The sequence below is a fragment of the Pezoporus wallicus genome, unplaced genomic scaffold (genome assembly GCF_028554395.1).
Source record: "Pezoporus wallicus isolate ANWC-B61680 ecotype Strahan unplaced genomic scaffold, APGP_CSIRO_Pwel_v1 contig_8693, whole genome shotgun sequence".
Lineage (NCBI taxonomy): Eukaryota > Metazoa > Chordata > Aves > Psittaciformes > Psittacidae > Pezoporus > Pezoporus wallicus.
In genome coordinates this window covers 55,683-73,181 of record NW_026641814.1, presented here as the reverse complement: position 1 = coordinate 73,181, position 17,499 = coordinate 55,683, and the positions used below count along the sequence as shown (strand labels likewise).

Sequence of the window (17,499 nt, the reverse complement as noted above, 5' to 3'; positions counted from 1 at the left end):
CATGTGCTCCACATGTTAAACCACTAAAAGGTCCACAATTGTCTGAACTAGTTTCAGTGCAAATACACTTCCTATATTTGGAAATTTTTGAGTGTATTTGGTCTTGATTTTCATTAGAGCATCACGGCTCACCCAAATGGGGAACTAGAACTAACACCCTCAGTATCTGGATGTTCAGTGTATTTCTAATCGTACTTTGCCACGATTGCTGTACCCTGTGTGTTCCATGTCAGCAAGCTTTGTAAATGACAGTGTCTTCTGGGGGACAGAAACATCTGTGGGCTGCATGGGCAGTTTCAGATCCTCTCCTAGGTTTCTAATCATAGGGGCCTGAGATTTTTAATAACTATGTAAACAGATTGTCTTAAATGCATCAGATTATGCATGTAAAGGAAATGCACCCTTTGAACACATCACAAAGTTTACTGCTGCTATGAATTTTGTGTGTTTCTTTGGTAGCTTCTGCTTTTCACATTCACAATTAAACAAGGGTGAAATTACACTCCCGAATCCCTAATTCACAGTAAATTACTTTTTAGCAAACTGACGTTTATAAACAGCTTAAATTTAAGGAACTGTAACTGTCATCTCCTCAGCACTTCCAAGTGGCATAGTCAGGCATACAGCATATAAAAGATAGAGATGTGATCAAACCATTTATTGCATGGAAAATTTGAATACCACTGAATTGGTGATTTCAAAACTATTTTGCAGGGATAACAGGAACACCTAGATCCTCAGCAAATATTGAAATTTCTCCTGTATCATGGCTTTGATGTTGCTGTTCTTTAATCTAAAATCCTACTGCTTAAATTTGATTACAAATTTAACTAAGAAAAAGCTATTTCAAGAAGGAGCTTGTGCTAATAAAGAACAGGAAGATTATCCACAAAGTTATAAAAGCTAAATTTTGGAATGTCATTTCTATCCCAACACTTTCATGATGGAATGGTCTTTTTGCAGCCTATCAAGTAATATTTTCAGTTTATAAACAGTGCAGATCTACATTTGGCTTTGCTTCCTATGAATCTAAGAAAGAAAACACTACAGTATTTGCATACACAATGGCTTCCATGGCATTGGCTTCAGATGACAGGTATGATTTGCCACTGGAAGACTGTAGTAAAAAAAATAATTAAACAATAGAAGCTTTAAAGGCTTTCAAAAATGACCGAAAGGTGTTACAAATCATCAGTTACAAACTATACTACCTCTAAGGGAAAGCAGCACACTGAAGATGTGTATTAGATCTTTTTCCCCATTCAGTACTGTGAATAATATAAGAGCAAACTAACATCTCCACACATCTGAAGCACTTACAATATAAAAGTATTCTATTTAAATGAAAAAAGCAAAGCTTGTTTATAACTTTGAAAGAGTTAAAATATCTGGTGTAGATTCTGTGTGTCCATTTTACGAAGTCTCTTTACAGCATTTGAGGAACTATAATTAAAACGCTCTGTCTCTACATCAAAAATGTAACCCACTAAAAGGGCTTTGCAAGGATCCACTGTTCCAGTTCATAAAGGCCACAGAGTTGGAAGCACAGTAAGTCTAAAGAGGAAAAAGACGAAGAAATATCCAGAGAAACTGTAATGTTTTCATGGACGTTTAGTTGCAAGCTTATCCGCTACTGGATTCCATCAGATATTCTTGCCTCCAGAGATCCAGGACATGTTCGTGCAGACTGGCTGGCCACTGCTGTTCCATGTGACACTGAGATCTGTGACATATCTCTTCCTATAATCTCATTCACTATGAAAAAAAGAAAAAAAAAAAACAACTGTTTTTATGTTTTCCGGAAGGCAGAATTCATCAGTGTGTCTCTTTTAAAAAGAAACATTTTAGTGCTAAGCCTTGATGCAGCTAAGTAACAGAGGATTAATAAGGAACTTAATTCAGTAACAGTTGAGCAAGAGAGGGGGAGAAAGTCCAGTTTACTCTTAGTATTACACTTTGCACATACCATAATCCATGTTGGAAAATCCCTAAAACACTTGAAAAACAAACATACATAAGCACATACATATTCATGACAATGAGGTAACTGAAAGGCACAGCATAGGTGTCTCCAGACAACTCCTCCTGTTCAAGGCTGTTATAGACACAACAAATAACTCCAGTAATTCTTGGCTCTTTCAACCTACTTACAGAACTTGGATTTGGTTTGATAAAATATTCTTTTAATACTAGATACCTACTTAATTAGCAAGTTTTCTGGATACTTCCATTTCTGAAACTGCAGTAATAAAATCTTCTATAGTTATCAGTCAACTTTTCTTTAGAGAAGAATTAAGATTGACTAATAGCAGGTCACATCAGGTTGTGTGTCTGTGTATGTGCGTCAAATTCAGCAGAGATCAGTCAAATGTTACTATTTACAAGTGATGGACAGCTGGTGAATATGACAAAGCAGCTCTTAAGTTATTAACAAAAAGAAATTTTAAAGTGGTATGCTAAAGCCTGGGTAATCGATTGCAGTCCAACTGACTTCAGAAGATGACAAAATCAATTATTTTAATGGATATGCAGAAATGGTTTACATGGGTGACATGGTTTACTGTGAGGTGTCCCCACCCATGGCAGGAGGGCTGGAACTAGATGATCTTAAGGTCCTTTCCAACGCTAACTGTTCTATGATTCTAAATACAGGGATATAAATATCCATTTTACGAAATGGGCAATGGTAAGTTTATGAAAAGAGACTAATATTTTAAGTGGAGATGAAAAAAAAATCACATTAAATAGTAATGACAAATTTCAGCTAAATATTAGATGATAACCAAAATAGAATTATTTAATAGAAGAGGCAGTCAATCCTGTTGTTTTCCATGACTCTGTGGCAGTAGGTATACAGTATTTTTTATACAGCAGGACTATGAATTACAGTAATAAAAAAAAACTGCTAATACAGTTTGTTTGGACCTTCTATAAACAGGCAGTTAATGGGATCCTTTTGTTGGGTAAGGACTATTCCTAGTAAAAATAAGAACTTCTGCTGTGCTAGTAAGGTGCTTCTGTTTAAAATCTTAGCAGATTTGGAACCTAGGCTTTCACTCTTTTGTTCTCTATTGGGTAGCTTTACAGAACAATACTGATACACTTCACCACCCTTCTTAATGCTTCCTTCATTCTCATAGCAGGATTTAGTTTCCTACTAACCATTCCAGTTTGGTAGAAGAAAAATTAACAAAAAATAATCTAAATTAGTTAAACACAAAATCTAAAATCTAATTAAAATCTAATTAAACAAAGTTAATCTAAATGTAGTGTCAATTGCTCTTAATGTTTAAAGAGTGTTCAACAGTCTGAGCTTCATCTTTTGTTGCAGCACTAGCATAAGTGGGTTTGAAAGAAAATGCAGTAAATACTGTGAATGCTCTGAAGTATGTATAATGTACATAAAATCCAACTCTGATACCAAGGTTTGTCTATATTCTTTTAGTTTAGTTAGGAAAGCTTTAAAACCACTTTATGTCGTACAACTGCACCTAACCATGGAAGAGGTACTTGTTATCTAAAGGTCAATCAACGGCAATGGTGTTCTCTTGCATGAGCGCAAGGACAGCTTGTTAAAAATGCCCATTACTGCAGCCCAAAGGCTCAGATGGTTAAGACAAGCTATGTAGTATCTAAATCCCTTGAGCACTACAAGACTTAAAATCTACTGGGCTTCAAAAAATCTTTCATTCAATGAACTTAATTGTTACTATGATACTGAAATTGTGTAACTGCAGATAGGATACTCTTTCAAGTATTTTTATTATGCTAACACAAAGCATACACAAACAGCAGTTAAAAACCAAGACTTTTTTATTTTTTTAAACAGAATTTAGATGTTCACTTACAAGAACTATGTTCCATTGGTTTCTATCAGGCACTCTTATTTTGCTCTAACCACAGGACCTCTCACAGCTATTATCTACTCTGTGTGACCAAACCGTTGGTTTGTGCAAGTCAAATATTGCAGCTGTTCAGTACTACTAAAACTTTGATGAGTGGTACAAAAAAAAAAAAACAACATTAAATAAAACCACTTTCTATATTTTGTAATTGGATGGTTACTCCCTTTAAGTTTTGATAGATGAACATGTATCTGTACTGTCAATGTCAGGGCAAACTGGTCTATACTGTTGCAACGTTTCGTAGTTTCCACAGGCAAGAATGTTTAACTGATCAGCACATAGCCATGTGGCGGTAAACCCTCCTTACATCATGTTACACTGGGAATACAATAGCTGCTCATGTGGTGTTTTATTTGCCAAAGTTCTGCATAATCCATTATGGAGAGTATGACATTAAAGTCAGAGGTTTGTTTGTGTTGTGCTGTTTTGTTTTTAAAATAATCACCAGTTTGTTTACAAGAAGCTTAGTGCAATGGCTCTGTCACACCTTTCCTTTTGCAGTGGGGAGAACTTTTTTGTGGCAACATTTTTAGCATGTGGCCAATACAGATTTTCGGGCTTATTTGGATTTATATTAGAAACATCTACCATTTGTAAGGGAAATGCAATACCTGGCCTTCTTCCCAACAGAAAATTCTGGTGGAGTATTTACTTGCCACAGTGATTTTGTAAGGATTGCTCATTTTTAAACCCAACCAGTATTGCAGTGTGCGTTTTTTTTATTTTATAATTTTAATGTGCATCTCATTAGGTATTTGTCAGATCACCATGCAGGCCTGAATAAAAGACCACAGTCCTTTTTCTGCTGCATCTGGCAAAGTTGTTTTTCCACTTTTCACAGACCATAGCTGCCTGCCTAACACACCTCCTTACGGTATACCTTCCAAGTGTCCCATTTCAGCTGTTTGGAAATCTGTAAGCAACAAATGGATGGGGGAAGCCTGCAGGCTTGGGAATGCTATATGTTGATTTAGATTATGTACAGATGATGGTGAAAGGGCTTCAAAGAAAGCCCTGCCTGCAGAAGGCAGCAGCTGAGATCAAAGCACTCCAACCTTTGTGAAGCAGCAACCTGGCTCCTGGGCAGGGCAGTGCTGGGCGCTGCAGTGACAGGTTGGGGGCAAGGGCTGGCTGCCCAAAAGGCTGTGCCAAACATGTCTGGGAGGTGTGGAAGGGATGAGAGAGAACCTGTGGAGTCCTGAGCTAGCATACAGGCTAGCAGATGGAGAATGGGTGTTTAAACTAGGAGAGCAGCTTTTCCAGAGAAGGCTGGTTTCTGCAGCCTGAGAAAAACATTGTAAAGAAGCCATACTGGATATTTACCAAAATTAACCAGCTTGGAAGTCCTTTGGAACAGCTCTCTGAAGGGCTGTACAACTCGGCTTTAAGGTACCAAATCCTGAGATGCCTCTATGTATCTAATTGGGAAACATTTAGCTTTATATGAAGGACATCCCATGTTTACCAGCACTGGCATAATTAACTTGTCTTTCTGACCATGGAGTAGCATAAATAAGTTTAAAATGTAAACTGTGTAGTCAGTAAGAAGAGTTAAAATCCTGCATCGCAATGTACAAGAGTGAAGATGAAACCATACCTATCGTGTTTTCCTTTTTATATTAATTTGTGACAGAGAAAAATCGTATTTGTTTAAAGACTGAGATAAAAACCCAAAGGTTAGCAATTGAATGCCGGATATATTACTTTCTTCCACAAAGGGTCAATCACAGAACATTTAGTGGTCTGAGATTAATGCTGAAAACTTAATTTATGAACATAAACACAGGTTTTTATAATGTTGTCTAGTAAAATTCAAGTTTTTAGGTGACAAATTGGGAAAGGAAGTCAACTGCAACAGTTCTGAGTAAGGACAGAGCTCAGGCTATACCAATAATGTGTTAGAAGCAAAGAAAATTTCTTTTCTAGTCTATACTTCCAGAAGAACATTTATCTCACCTTTCCCATTTTCAACCGTGGGGCACATGGGCTACGCTGTCCTAGAAATACAGTTAGAAAGATTTCATATGTCTTTTTGTTTAACCTTAAAAGCCATTCAGTTAGCAACTAGATACTGGGAAACCAAGACGCACGGTGCTTTCAGTACATGCCCTTATTTTTTTATAGCATTTCCTTTCTCTCTTTAGCACAAGTTTCTAGGGGAAGGCTGTAGAGCTTGTTTGGGATTCAGGAACCCATATCTCAACCATGTTGTTAAAGTTTTGTAGGGTCTGTCTGCCAGGTTAATTTGTGTTTGTTGTGTAATTTATTCTTCTGTTGCCTCTTCAAAGAGAGCTGATCTCATGGGACTTAAGATGGAGGTGAACAGTTATGTGGGAAGGACCTTGACTCCTTCAGTCTACTGCCTTCTTACTGCCCCCAGATTAAATTCATGCCTGTTGGGTATGCTTAGTGCCAGGCAGTCTGAGTGCACCCTGGAGCTCTACTGTCAAGAGATGAGAATCCAGAAATATGTTACACACAGAATTTTACACACCTACAATTGTTTTGGATGATCAGTGTCAAATGAGTGGACAACATCAAAAATGTTATCAAATGTTTTACATGGTAACAGAGGCCAGGTTGCTAATCTTGAAACAATGACTGGATCACAGCAAGAGACAGAGGGGTGGCACACACAATACTGCATAGAGGTGTGGCAGATCCCTCCACAAAACTGGTAACTGCACTTCGAGAACCTGTTTGTCAGAAACGGCACGGATCAAACAGCAATACAGGGATGTTTTATTATGTTACTCATATGGGACTGTGAAATGGAAATTATTTTAACAACTTTCTTCTATTTAACTGACTTCTCTGGCAGTTATCCCAAATTTCAGATTTTCAGCTGTTACTTTATTTGCAATAGGTTTACCATTTTCTTCCCAGTGCCTACACATTGTGTAAGCTGGCTGGCAAATTTATACCAATAGTCAAAAATAGATTGCGCAGAACAGAACTGAACATGGTGGGGAGAAAATCTGCTACAGCCAGATTAGATTCGACCTGTCAATACTACTGATACCGCAGTTTTGTACCGAAAAAGGATTTTCTGTGGTGTTTCTCTTTTGTTTTGCTCTTCCTCTTCTGTGCCGTACTGAAAAGCCCTGGAGGTCAGCCGGAGGCTCAAGCCCCTATAACCTCTCAGAAAAATGAAGTGGCACACTAACATCAGTACCAGCAGAAGAACAGAGTAAAGATAACCAGCTCCCACTTTTGGACCTGCTGTCAAGCTTGTAAAATAAGAGCAACCACCAATTCTGCTTGACTGGATTGTTCCCACTGTTTTGATTTCACATAGTGTTCTGTTTGCTTTTTATGTCCTCACTGACTGCACATGCCCAGCTGTCAGACCTTGATAGAAAGCTGGGTCACAGCTCTTTGGAGGCCTCCCCCTCTCTCCTTATTCTCAAAGCCAGGGGCTTTACTTCTTGGTCACTGAAGGCTCTCTTGGGACAGCTGACAGTTACGGTTCCACCTGTTTGCTGCATGAACAGCCAGATTGGTCATGAAGATCTCTTAAAACTTGCAATTTGTAATCTTGAGTTTTAAGATAAACTAAAATTAGGTAGAACAGATCAGACATTTGTGCAGTGAGCAACACACAGAGCTAAGAGTGGTGATCTTATCAGGTGTTCTAAGAGAGATGCATCCTGTGAGCGGTACTGACCAGCCTCACCTACAAAAGTTACCCATGTTAGATTCAGACAGAACAAAGCTCTTGTGTTATGAAGCATGACAGCATCATGAAAGCTGGTGCTTTATATATGTTGCTGAGTGTTTCAGATACATTTTAAAAAAACCAACAAATCTAGAGGTGCAAGTTCTTAAAAGAGGAACTGGTGCTTTGATATGTTTGTAAAATCTATGCTTTTTTCCCACTGGTCAATTCTACAGTTTCACCTGAATTTATTCTCTCAGTGTGAGACCAATCCATAATCTGTTAGTCAACTTGTATACCTGTTCTGCCTCACTGAGTATTTTACAGTAGGACAAAAAAACATTTAGGTGCAGCATGATCTCCAAGATAGGTGTTTGAAGTTCTAACTTCAGAAGTAAAGGCTTTATCTTTTTAAATCAAATATTTTTAAATACGAGCATACTTCTAAATTGCTCAGTACTTAACTCTCACTATCTCTAAGAATGCTAAGAGAAAAGTATTTTATGCTTTTTTTTGTACTTCCACAAAGGAAAATACAAGCAACTCCTGAACCTGCACGCCTTACTGGGAATGGTATAAGTGACCTCTTTTCCCTTGCAGGATCTGGTAATCTATAATAAGCATTTATACTTTCTAGCAGAAATAGGCAGTTATGATGCATTTTTGGCTTTTGTAGGTGAAAAATACTGCCTGAAAACCTCCACGGAGAACTACAACAAAACCAGTTCAGATTACAAACCATTAGGTATGTAACTGGCAAGAGCAGACACCTAATGAAAACACATCATGATGTGTCTGGAACTTCCCCAGGATGTTCCACTAGCCTCCAAAATGTGTTTGTTCTAGGGAATTCCTGAGCCAGACACAGTATCTTTGGCACCAAATAGCTCCAGCTGGATTTTTCTCCCTGGGGTCTTTCAGGTCTGTGCAAAATTCTGTCACCTGCAACATTCTGAAACAGTAAATTCCAAAGTTTAACTAGGGATTGCTGTAGCAATGCTTTGTATGGTTGAGCTTGCTGCATGATTATGTGGTAGACATTATTTTCTTTCCCAAGAAGAACTTTACCTTTTCCCATGCCACCCATTAACTTTATTATACTTGGCATATTCTCATTCATTTTTCTTGCTGCAGGGCCCCAGTGTGTTCAACATAACTTCTGTACCAAATCTTTGCCTGTGCTAGGTGTCCTTAACCAAAGCACTCCACAATACAACACGTGTGCATCTAGTGCTTTCGCACATCAGGGGCAAGATGTGGGCATATAATACAGCTATATAGAAGCATTTGCTCATTCTCTGCTTCGTAAATATTCCTAGTACTTATTTACCTTTCTGAAACTGCTTTTAACACTACTCAGCAAGCTTTCATAGAATTGTGCATTTTAAATTCAAGACAATTTTAAATGAGAACAGTTCACAGAGCTTGTCACTGTATGTATGGAATTAAGGCAGGGTTTTTTCCTTCCCTTACCCTAACTTCCACTCCTTTAACTAACCAATTTTCTTTAATCATGAGGTCTCCCTACAGAGGTTTCCAGACAGTTTGGGTTTTTTTCACTTCTTTCAATATCTGAGCATTTACCAACTTCCAGTACCCTGGCTTTCAGCAAGAGGTTATACATTACAGTTAACAGTTCGACTTGCTTACTCAGCTACTGTCTGGGCACATCAGCTAGCTGAGGGGAGCTGTCACTGTCTGCTGATGTGTTTGTTCTGAAACCTTTTTACTGACACTTAAAGGGTGGCTACAAAGCAGATGAAGATTCCTTTTTTACAAGGAGTCATATGGAAAAGACTTGGGGTAATGGGTACCAGTTACTCCTGGGGACACTCAAATTAGGTATAAGAAGAAAATTTTTCACACTGAGAACAACTAGCCACTGGAATAATCTCCCCAAGGAAATGGTGGATTCCTCAACATTGGACATGGAATGTTTGGCTGGACAGGGTGCTGGGACATACAAAGTGTCTAGGTCATGCTTTGCCTAGTAAGGTTGGAACAGATGACCCCTGAAGTCCCTTCCAACCTGGGATTCTATGACTTCAACTTGACAGATCCTGCAACACGTCCCTTTTCCAAAAGACTTCGGCATGAGCATCTCTAGTTCCTCAACTCTGAACATCAATACAAAAACCTTTCTAAGTTGATCTACCTAATTTTAAGTGAATTACTGATTTGTCATCTGTTGGACAGGTTAACCTAGTAATTTTCATGTTTAACCTAGTGATCTTCATGTTCTCTTCTGTTCTCTGCATTTGGAAGCAATTTGCAGTCTCTCCCTCTGCAGAGTAGTTGTACACTTAATCTGAATCCTCATAAATAGTTCTCATACTGCTCACAACTATTTTACCCTTTTGACCACCTGATTTTTCTTAAGTAAGTTTTATTGTTTTCCTATAGTTCCCCTTCTGAAGTTCATTACAGCCTGTAATGCTGAAACTGCTAAAAAACAAAGGAAGATTTTAAATTTTTGTGGGTTTTTTGTTTTGTTTTTTTTTAAGCAGTTCCTGTATGCTCCTTTGGACCAAATAAAGAGACATTTCCCCTTGTGGGTTCTTATGACTTAGTGCTCCATGAAGAAGTCATCACACTTACCCATTCTATAAAGGATGACTCAAGTATTCCATTAATGTATTTCGTGTCTGCAGATTGGCTGATCTCTTCTCACACACGATAGTTACAGTTGCTCTCCTGCTCAGCAGTATAATACAGAAGCTATGCTCATCCTAATTTAAGCCTGAAAGCTGAATCTGTAAGCATTCCATACTAGTTGATACAGTCAGCTTGTCTGTTAGTTGCTAAGCATTCTTCAAGGTACAGAACCATTCTACTCACAGTCCTGAGTGAACACATCTCTTGCGTTAGTACCACACTATCTAGATTATTTTTCCTACATCAAATACCTAAAATATTTTAATAGTGCCACGTTTCTCAACTATGTTTCTCAGATGCTAGCAGTTATGTGTAAGCGTATTTCTCTCTGGGTCTGATGTTCTGTGTGTGTGCTCTTTTGAAAAGGGACCTGTTGGTGTAAGTTTCATAATTCTGAATTTGGGGGTTGCCAATCTGTGTGTCACTCTTTAGCTGAGGATACTGGTATTTGTGGGTTATTTTATTATTGAGTTTTCATTTTTCAAGAGCAACTGGTCTTCAACAATTATACTGTATCTACCAGATCCTGAGTTGCACAGGACATAGCCTAGAACACTGATGTAATCTAAGTCATAACTGCTATCTTACTAATTGATTTGCTGTTTCAACATGTAGAAATGTCAACTAGTTCTGCCATTCTGAATAGTAGCTATTTGCCTTAGCAGTAACATTTTGGTATGTAAGGAAAGCAGAACTATGTCACTCTTTGGAAAGGTGGTAAAAGACCAACATGGTGATTTCAGTTTCATGTGCAAACTCCTTTCACTCCTTTCCAAAGATCAGTATACACACCCCCAGTGTGAGAGTTTCATCAAGACTACACACAGAGCTTGGTCACCTTCCTGGTAGCAATGCCAAGGACTGTACACTTACAGGTATTCCTGTTTAAAAATCTATGGGGAAAGTAAATTGTGTTACATGTTCTTATATATGGGGGGGGGAGAAAAAGGGTCAGTATAGTTCTTTGGCATTTTAGGCATGTTTGTAATAAAGTGAAAAACACTTAAGAATGAGTATAAACACAAACACAACCAATATACCATGCATCAATTTCTAGTATCATTATTTAAGAGTCACATTGCATAAGTATCTCACTCATATGTGAAATGTGAAGCTGAAAGCATCTTAAAATAAACCCAGACAATCCTTCCTCTTTAAGCTCACATTCAAGTAGAAATCTATTTATGAGTCTGTATCCTGAGTGTTTGGATTGGCAGTGCATGACACTGTATTCCATCTACTTAAATTGACATTGCTTCCTCTTCTTAAAAAAGGGGAAGCATTCTAAATTTCTCACAGTTAACTGATCTGGCCACTGTACAGCCTTGCACATATCTGGCTTAAGTTTTTCATATCCTCTTTTGCAGTTGTACTAGATCCTACAGCACTCAGGAAGTTCTGCTGCAGCTACGTATACTTTTAGTGGGGATTTTTACTGAATAAGCATACACCTGGTTCATAGCTTCTAAACTTCCAACTATTTCAGAATACACAGGTGTGTGATTATAGCAATACTTAAGTATTACATAGCACTGTTCACTTGTAGATGTTAAGACTAATAAAACACTTTCTCCTTTCCTTCATGCTCCAACTTAAAACATTGAAGCATTTCAGTAAGCAGACTCACCCTCTAGATTTTCCACATAGGAGTTGGACATGAGTGCTGAATGTTGAGTCCATTTCTCTGTTGAACCTGATGGCTGGTATTCCAGGTCAGAGATAAAACTGTCTGTGTCAGAGAAGAAGACAGACATAACTACTGACTGGACTAAACCAAGATGTTACAGTTCACTCAACCAGGAAGTGACTTTCAATTTTCTTTTAATAGCACTAACTTTAAATACCCACTTTCATTCACAACTACTACATATGTTGACATAAGTAACTATTTATAAATTATCAGAGTGCCTATTAAAAACAATATCACTTATCTCATATATATAGTTACTTTTCAGTTAGCAGCCAGAGCCATAAAGGTAATGGTTAATATTTTTTGGATGTCTGCCTAGTTGTATCATGATGAATTTTATACTAAATAAATTTCATTTTAGTACGCATGTTAGTTCAGAACATTCCTTCTGCAATTTCCTCAATCTGTTTTACTTACTGCGGTCAAATTAAAAGTGCTTACATCCTCTGACAGCACCTCCACTGAACAAGGCAGTCAAAAGAGTACTAGCAAATAACATGTTTATTTTTATTTTTCCTATCCTTTCACCAGAGGAAACCGTTGCTACAACACGTTAGGTTCCCCTCTACTTGTCAGGCTGTTTTCACATTTTGCCCCAGGTACTGATCTGCAGTCAGGCCACAGACAGGCTGATGTGCTGGAAACCTAAGCATGATCTTGGTAGACCAAGGCAATGTGAGAAACCAGGGAGGAAGTGGAGAACTGTACTCCATTCCACTGTTTTTCCTGGAGGAAAAATGAATGTGGACCAGTGTATTTATTACTTTAACCAACAAAGCGTGTGTTTGTTCAGTTGTGATCAGTGACTATGCAGAGCATGCAACAGTATACTGGGCTGGGTTTGGGTTTGAGTTTTTTCCCTGCCAAAGAGAGAGCTGCAAGTTTAGTAGAACAGGTTTTAATACAATTAACAATATTACTCTGAAAGCTGGCTAATTTGTGCCTTCTGGATAGAGCCATACATTTGCTTTGCCGGCATGATTTCTAAGCCCTGCTTACAGGTGACTCCTGAGAGAATGAGTCTGTTCTTACTTCCTTATGAAATTCAAGCAGTTCAAATTACTTCTTTGAATGACTTATGCTTAATTGTTTAAAGTGTAAAGTTACATGTATTTAAACAGGAAGTGGAAAGCATTATCTGGGTTTCAATGCAAATGTCATAGAATCATACAATACTTAGGGTTGGAAAGGACCTTAAGATCATCTAGTACCAACACCCCTGTCATGGGAAGGGACACCTCCCACTAAACCATGTCACCCAAGGCTTTGTCCAACCTGGCCTTGAACACTTCCAGGGATGGAGCATTCACAATCTCCCTGGGCAACCCATTCCAGTGCCTCACCACCCTAACAGGAAAGAATTTCCTCCTTATGTCCAATCTAAACTTCCCCTGTTTAAATTTAAACCCATCACCCCTTGTTCTGCCACTACAGTCTCTGATGAAGAGTCCCTCTTCAGCATCCTTGTAGTTCCCCTTCAGATACTGGAAGGCTGCTATGAGGTCTCCACGCAGCCTTCTCTTCTCCAGGCTGAACAGCCCCAACTTTTTCAGCCTGTCTTCATAGGGGAGGTGCTCCAGTCCCCTGATCATCCTCATGGCCTCCTCTGGACTTGTTCCAACAGCTCCATGTCCTTTTTATGTTGAGGACACCAGAACTGCACACAATACTCCAGGTGAGGTCTCACAAGAGCAGAGCAGAGGGGCAGGATCACCTCCTTCGACCTGCTGGTCACGTTCCTTTTGATGCAGCCCAGGATGTGGTTTGCTTTCTGGGCTGGGAGCAGACACTGAAGCCGGCTCATGTTAAGTTTCTCATCCACCAACACCCCCAAGTCCTCCACAGGGCTGCTCTGAATCTCTTCTCTGCCCAACCTGTAGCCATGCCTGGGATTGCTCCCATCCAGGTGTAGGACCTTGCACTTGGCATGGTTAAACTTCATGAGGTTGGCGTCAGCCCACCTCACAAGTGTGTCAAGGTCCCTCTGGATGGCATTCCTTCCCTCCAGGGTATCAACCGAACCACACAGCTTGGTGTCATCGGCAAACTTGCTGACGGTGTACTCAATCTCACTGTCCATGTCACCAACAAAGACGTTGAACAAGACCGGTCCCAACACCGATCCCTGAGGGACACCACTCGTTACTGGTCTCCAGCCAGACATTGAGCCATTGACCACAACTCTTTGTGTGCGGCCATCCAGCCAGTTTTTTATCCACTGAGTGGTCCATCCATCAAATTGATGTCTCTCCAATTTAGAGACAGGGATGTCGTGTCGAATGATTTGCACAATTCCAGGTAGATGACATCAACTGCTCTACCCCTGTCCATCAGTTCTGTAGCCCCACCATAGAAGGCCACCAAATTGTCCATGCCATTTTGAAACAAAGCAGTAGATAAAGGACAAATTCTAGTCAAATAATAGGAGATTAAGAAAATAATGTTTTTTCCACCAACTATGATACAACCAGCAAGAAAAGGACATCATATAAAGATATAATGAATCCAGGGAGATGAGCAGAAAACTATGTTGGGATGAAACAAATCAACTTTTACCAGCAATCCTCTTTAAATCTCAGGCTTTCAAAGGAGTAGACAACAAACACTGACAAAAAGCCTCTAGAGAGGACAGTGGAGTTAATTAGCTCTTGTAAGCAACAGCCTCTGCACCATAAAGTCTGTAGAGCTTAGACGATAAGGATTATCTGTCACTTTAGCAGAGAAATATGCTTTGAAGCAATTTTTCTAATTGATTTTGTACATAGAAGGACTCTGAGGTTCTTGCATATCCTAACAAAGCTGCTGACAGCACTGAGGTTTTGCTCTTACACATCCCTGACAAAACATGTCATGCGTAACATGTCTCCAGACAGCACCTTCTGCAATGAAGCATGCACTGGCCTCAGGCACCCAGTTATTTGTTGTTTGTGAATCACGGTAAATAAAGCAACAGCCTTTTAAAAGCATGAAATATAGCATAAAGATTTTGTTCAACATGCACTGAAGTTACCAGAACTTGAGGCACCAGATAAATACAAATTAAAAGTACCTTTCTACCTCATGATTTCAGGAACATATGAGAGCTTTTTACTTCCTTAAGCAAGCCTATAATGTGCTTTGTACCCAAAGAATATAACATTAAAATTAAAGCTATTACACTGAAATGGAAATGAAGAAAACTGACATCCTGTAGATCTATTTAACTGGTCAAAAATACATGCTTTTATGAATCACCTCCTTGTCTTGGATTCTCCCTTAAAGAAAGAAATGTTAAGAAAAAACTTTAATCACTCCATTATCTGCATTTACTTTGGGTCAAAGCAGTATGTCTAGTTAAAATTAAGAGTTCTACTATGCATACAGTCAGACTAAAAGGCTACTGCAGTTACACCTTTGGTTTTCAGGACCAATTCCTACAGGAACCAATTAACTCTTTTGTAGCACTATTTGGATAAAAGCTTAGTTTTTCTATCCTTCACTGCTACTGAACTGAAGCAGGATATGTGGGCAATGGGACTTGGCCTAAAAGATATACTGGTTTTAGAAAAGTAGACTCCAAAATATTCTAGAACGCAAGATTGTTTGCAGTGGCACTAGGGTTTTTTTAATATGCTTTGCAAAAATGAGTTCAATGTGACTGTATGGTAGTTGATCATACCAACTGTCTAGGTTTCGTAGTATTGCTGCATCCACCTTGGAGTTTCTGTGGTTTAGAGGACAGGTGAATGAATTGCTGCATCTGCAGGTAATGAGGATCAGTTATCTTCAAAGAACATCGTGGCTAGATTGCAGTGCACACTTCCTTAGGGACAGGCCTTTGTTTGTCAACTCCAGATGGAACTTTATCAGCTGCATTCGTGTGAAGAATCCCTGCAGCTACGTCACAGGGGTTAGTGCAGCATATTTAGCCTGGTTTTGACTCCACATGACCAGCAACTAGGACAGTGTCAACTTTCCCTAAAAGAAAAAACGCAACAGGCACTGCCAGGCTATAATTAACCCTCAGTGTTCTCTGCTGTAGAGCTGCCAGCTCATTCTGTTGGTCTGTGATCAAAACCAGTCGCTGTGTTTGCAATGGCAAGTTATTGAGGATGTGGTGAGCTACCTTGCAAGTTACCATCCCAAGCCACAGGACAGGGTTCCTTTGAGAATTTTCAGGTTCAATTCCAACTTGACTAGAAAGTACTTTTTTTTTTTTCCTTCAATTGACTGATAAAATAAGGCTGTTTGAAATGTTAGGAGGAGTGTAGTTTTCCTGTACATATTATATATATAGCTAGACAGACAGGCTGAATGTGCCTGCAGAGTCACAGCACAAGCTCTACAATTGTTTGGCTCAGTAACAAATATCTCTCTTCATGTCATCATTATGTCACCACACCCAATTTATGTATCATAGTGAACCACCTCATTTCAGTCATATATTTACCCTTTCTCTCATGCAAGAAGAGAAACAGTCTAACATAGTAATTATAAAGCGTGAACCTTGGAGCTGGAGGACATGTGCTGTGCAGTGGAAAGCAGCGTGAAAGCACCTAAGCATACTTTAGCTGGTGTCACCAAGGAATGCCTAATGCCTTCCAGTTCCGCTACAATTGCAAATGTCTGCAACATGATGTAGACGTGCCATCTACGCTCACAGAGTAAGCTTCTACTCTAGTAAGTCTTACATGGGAATCTTTTTGCAGTGGTGCAACCAGCTGAGCTTACTTTGAATTGGTTATGAGGTGTCCTATGGCTCTCAGGGCAATAGGAAGTTTCATATGGTCATAGATGGCTGACGAGTTATCTGAAGTTCTTTACACATCAGCAGTCTCTATCTCACCAGGTGACTTGCTGGCACACATTTTATGAACACAGTGAATGAATCTACTAGAAGATATGATTGTAGCATCCTTTAACCGCTGTCAGAGGATAACTTCCTCTTCAACTTTTCTCCCTGTTTCAACCTCTTCCTTTTAATCTACTGATAAGTCTGGATCTTTCTCTGGTTCATTCATAACACCCATCCATTTCTAAAAGTAGATTTCCATTCTCTCCCATTGTGTTTCAGGTTCTGCCTTGTGTTGAGGCTGAGTGAGGTGACCTCATGCTTACAACCTTACTAAAGAATATATACTAGTGTAATTTTGGGAATGCCTGTTATAAATAGGAATATTCTGAAAGTTTCGTGGACAATGCAAGCTAGAGTTCTTGTCACATAAATCCTTCCAGGCATGCTGCAAGATGCAACATTTTGTTCCATGCTTAGGAAACAGTAAAAAAGCAAAAAACTGGTGCTGCAGACAAACATCTTAAGTTGGAGTTGCACTGGCAAGAAGACAGGTTTTTGAGATGCTCTCCTCCACACTAAGCTAGACTTTAGCATTTGGCATTTTTTTTTTTGTTTCTGTAGACCTTCAATGCTCTGTTTGGCAGGATGCTGCCTTAATTAAAAATTACCTGTTAATGCGTAAGTTTAAAATATAGAGAGAAATACCGTATACAGTCCTTCTCTAATGCTTTCTTATTAGTTACTACTGTAAATCTGCACAAGTTAAGCTGAAGCTACAGTAAAAAGCTACCTGCGAAGACACACAAATTTTCTATCA

The 17,499-nt window shown here is 39.1% G+C and overlaps 1 protein-coding gene across 1 annotated transcript in view; it reads right to left on the bottom strand.

The window, feature by feature from the left end:
- Positions 1-889: 889 nt before the first annotated feature.
- Positions 890-17,499, bottom strand: part of NFATC3 (nuclear factor of activated T cells 3) — a gene marked incomplete at its 5' end in the record, with an annotated part of 55,132 nt that continues 38,522 nt past the window's right edge. The window contains 2 exons of the mRNA XM_057425384.1: positions 890-1,755; positions 11,846-11,947. Of these exons, the coding sequence (XP_057281367.1) occupies positions 1,631-1,755; positions 11,846-11,947 (227 nt within the window). The remainder of the gene's footprint in view (positions 1,756-11,845; positions 11,948-17,499) is intronic.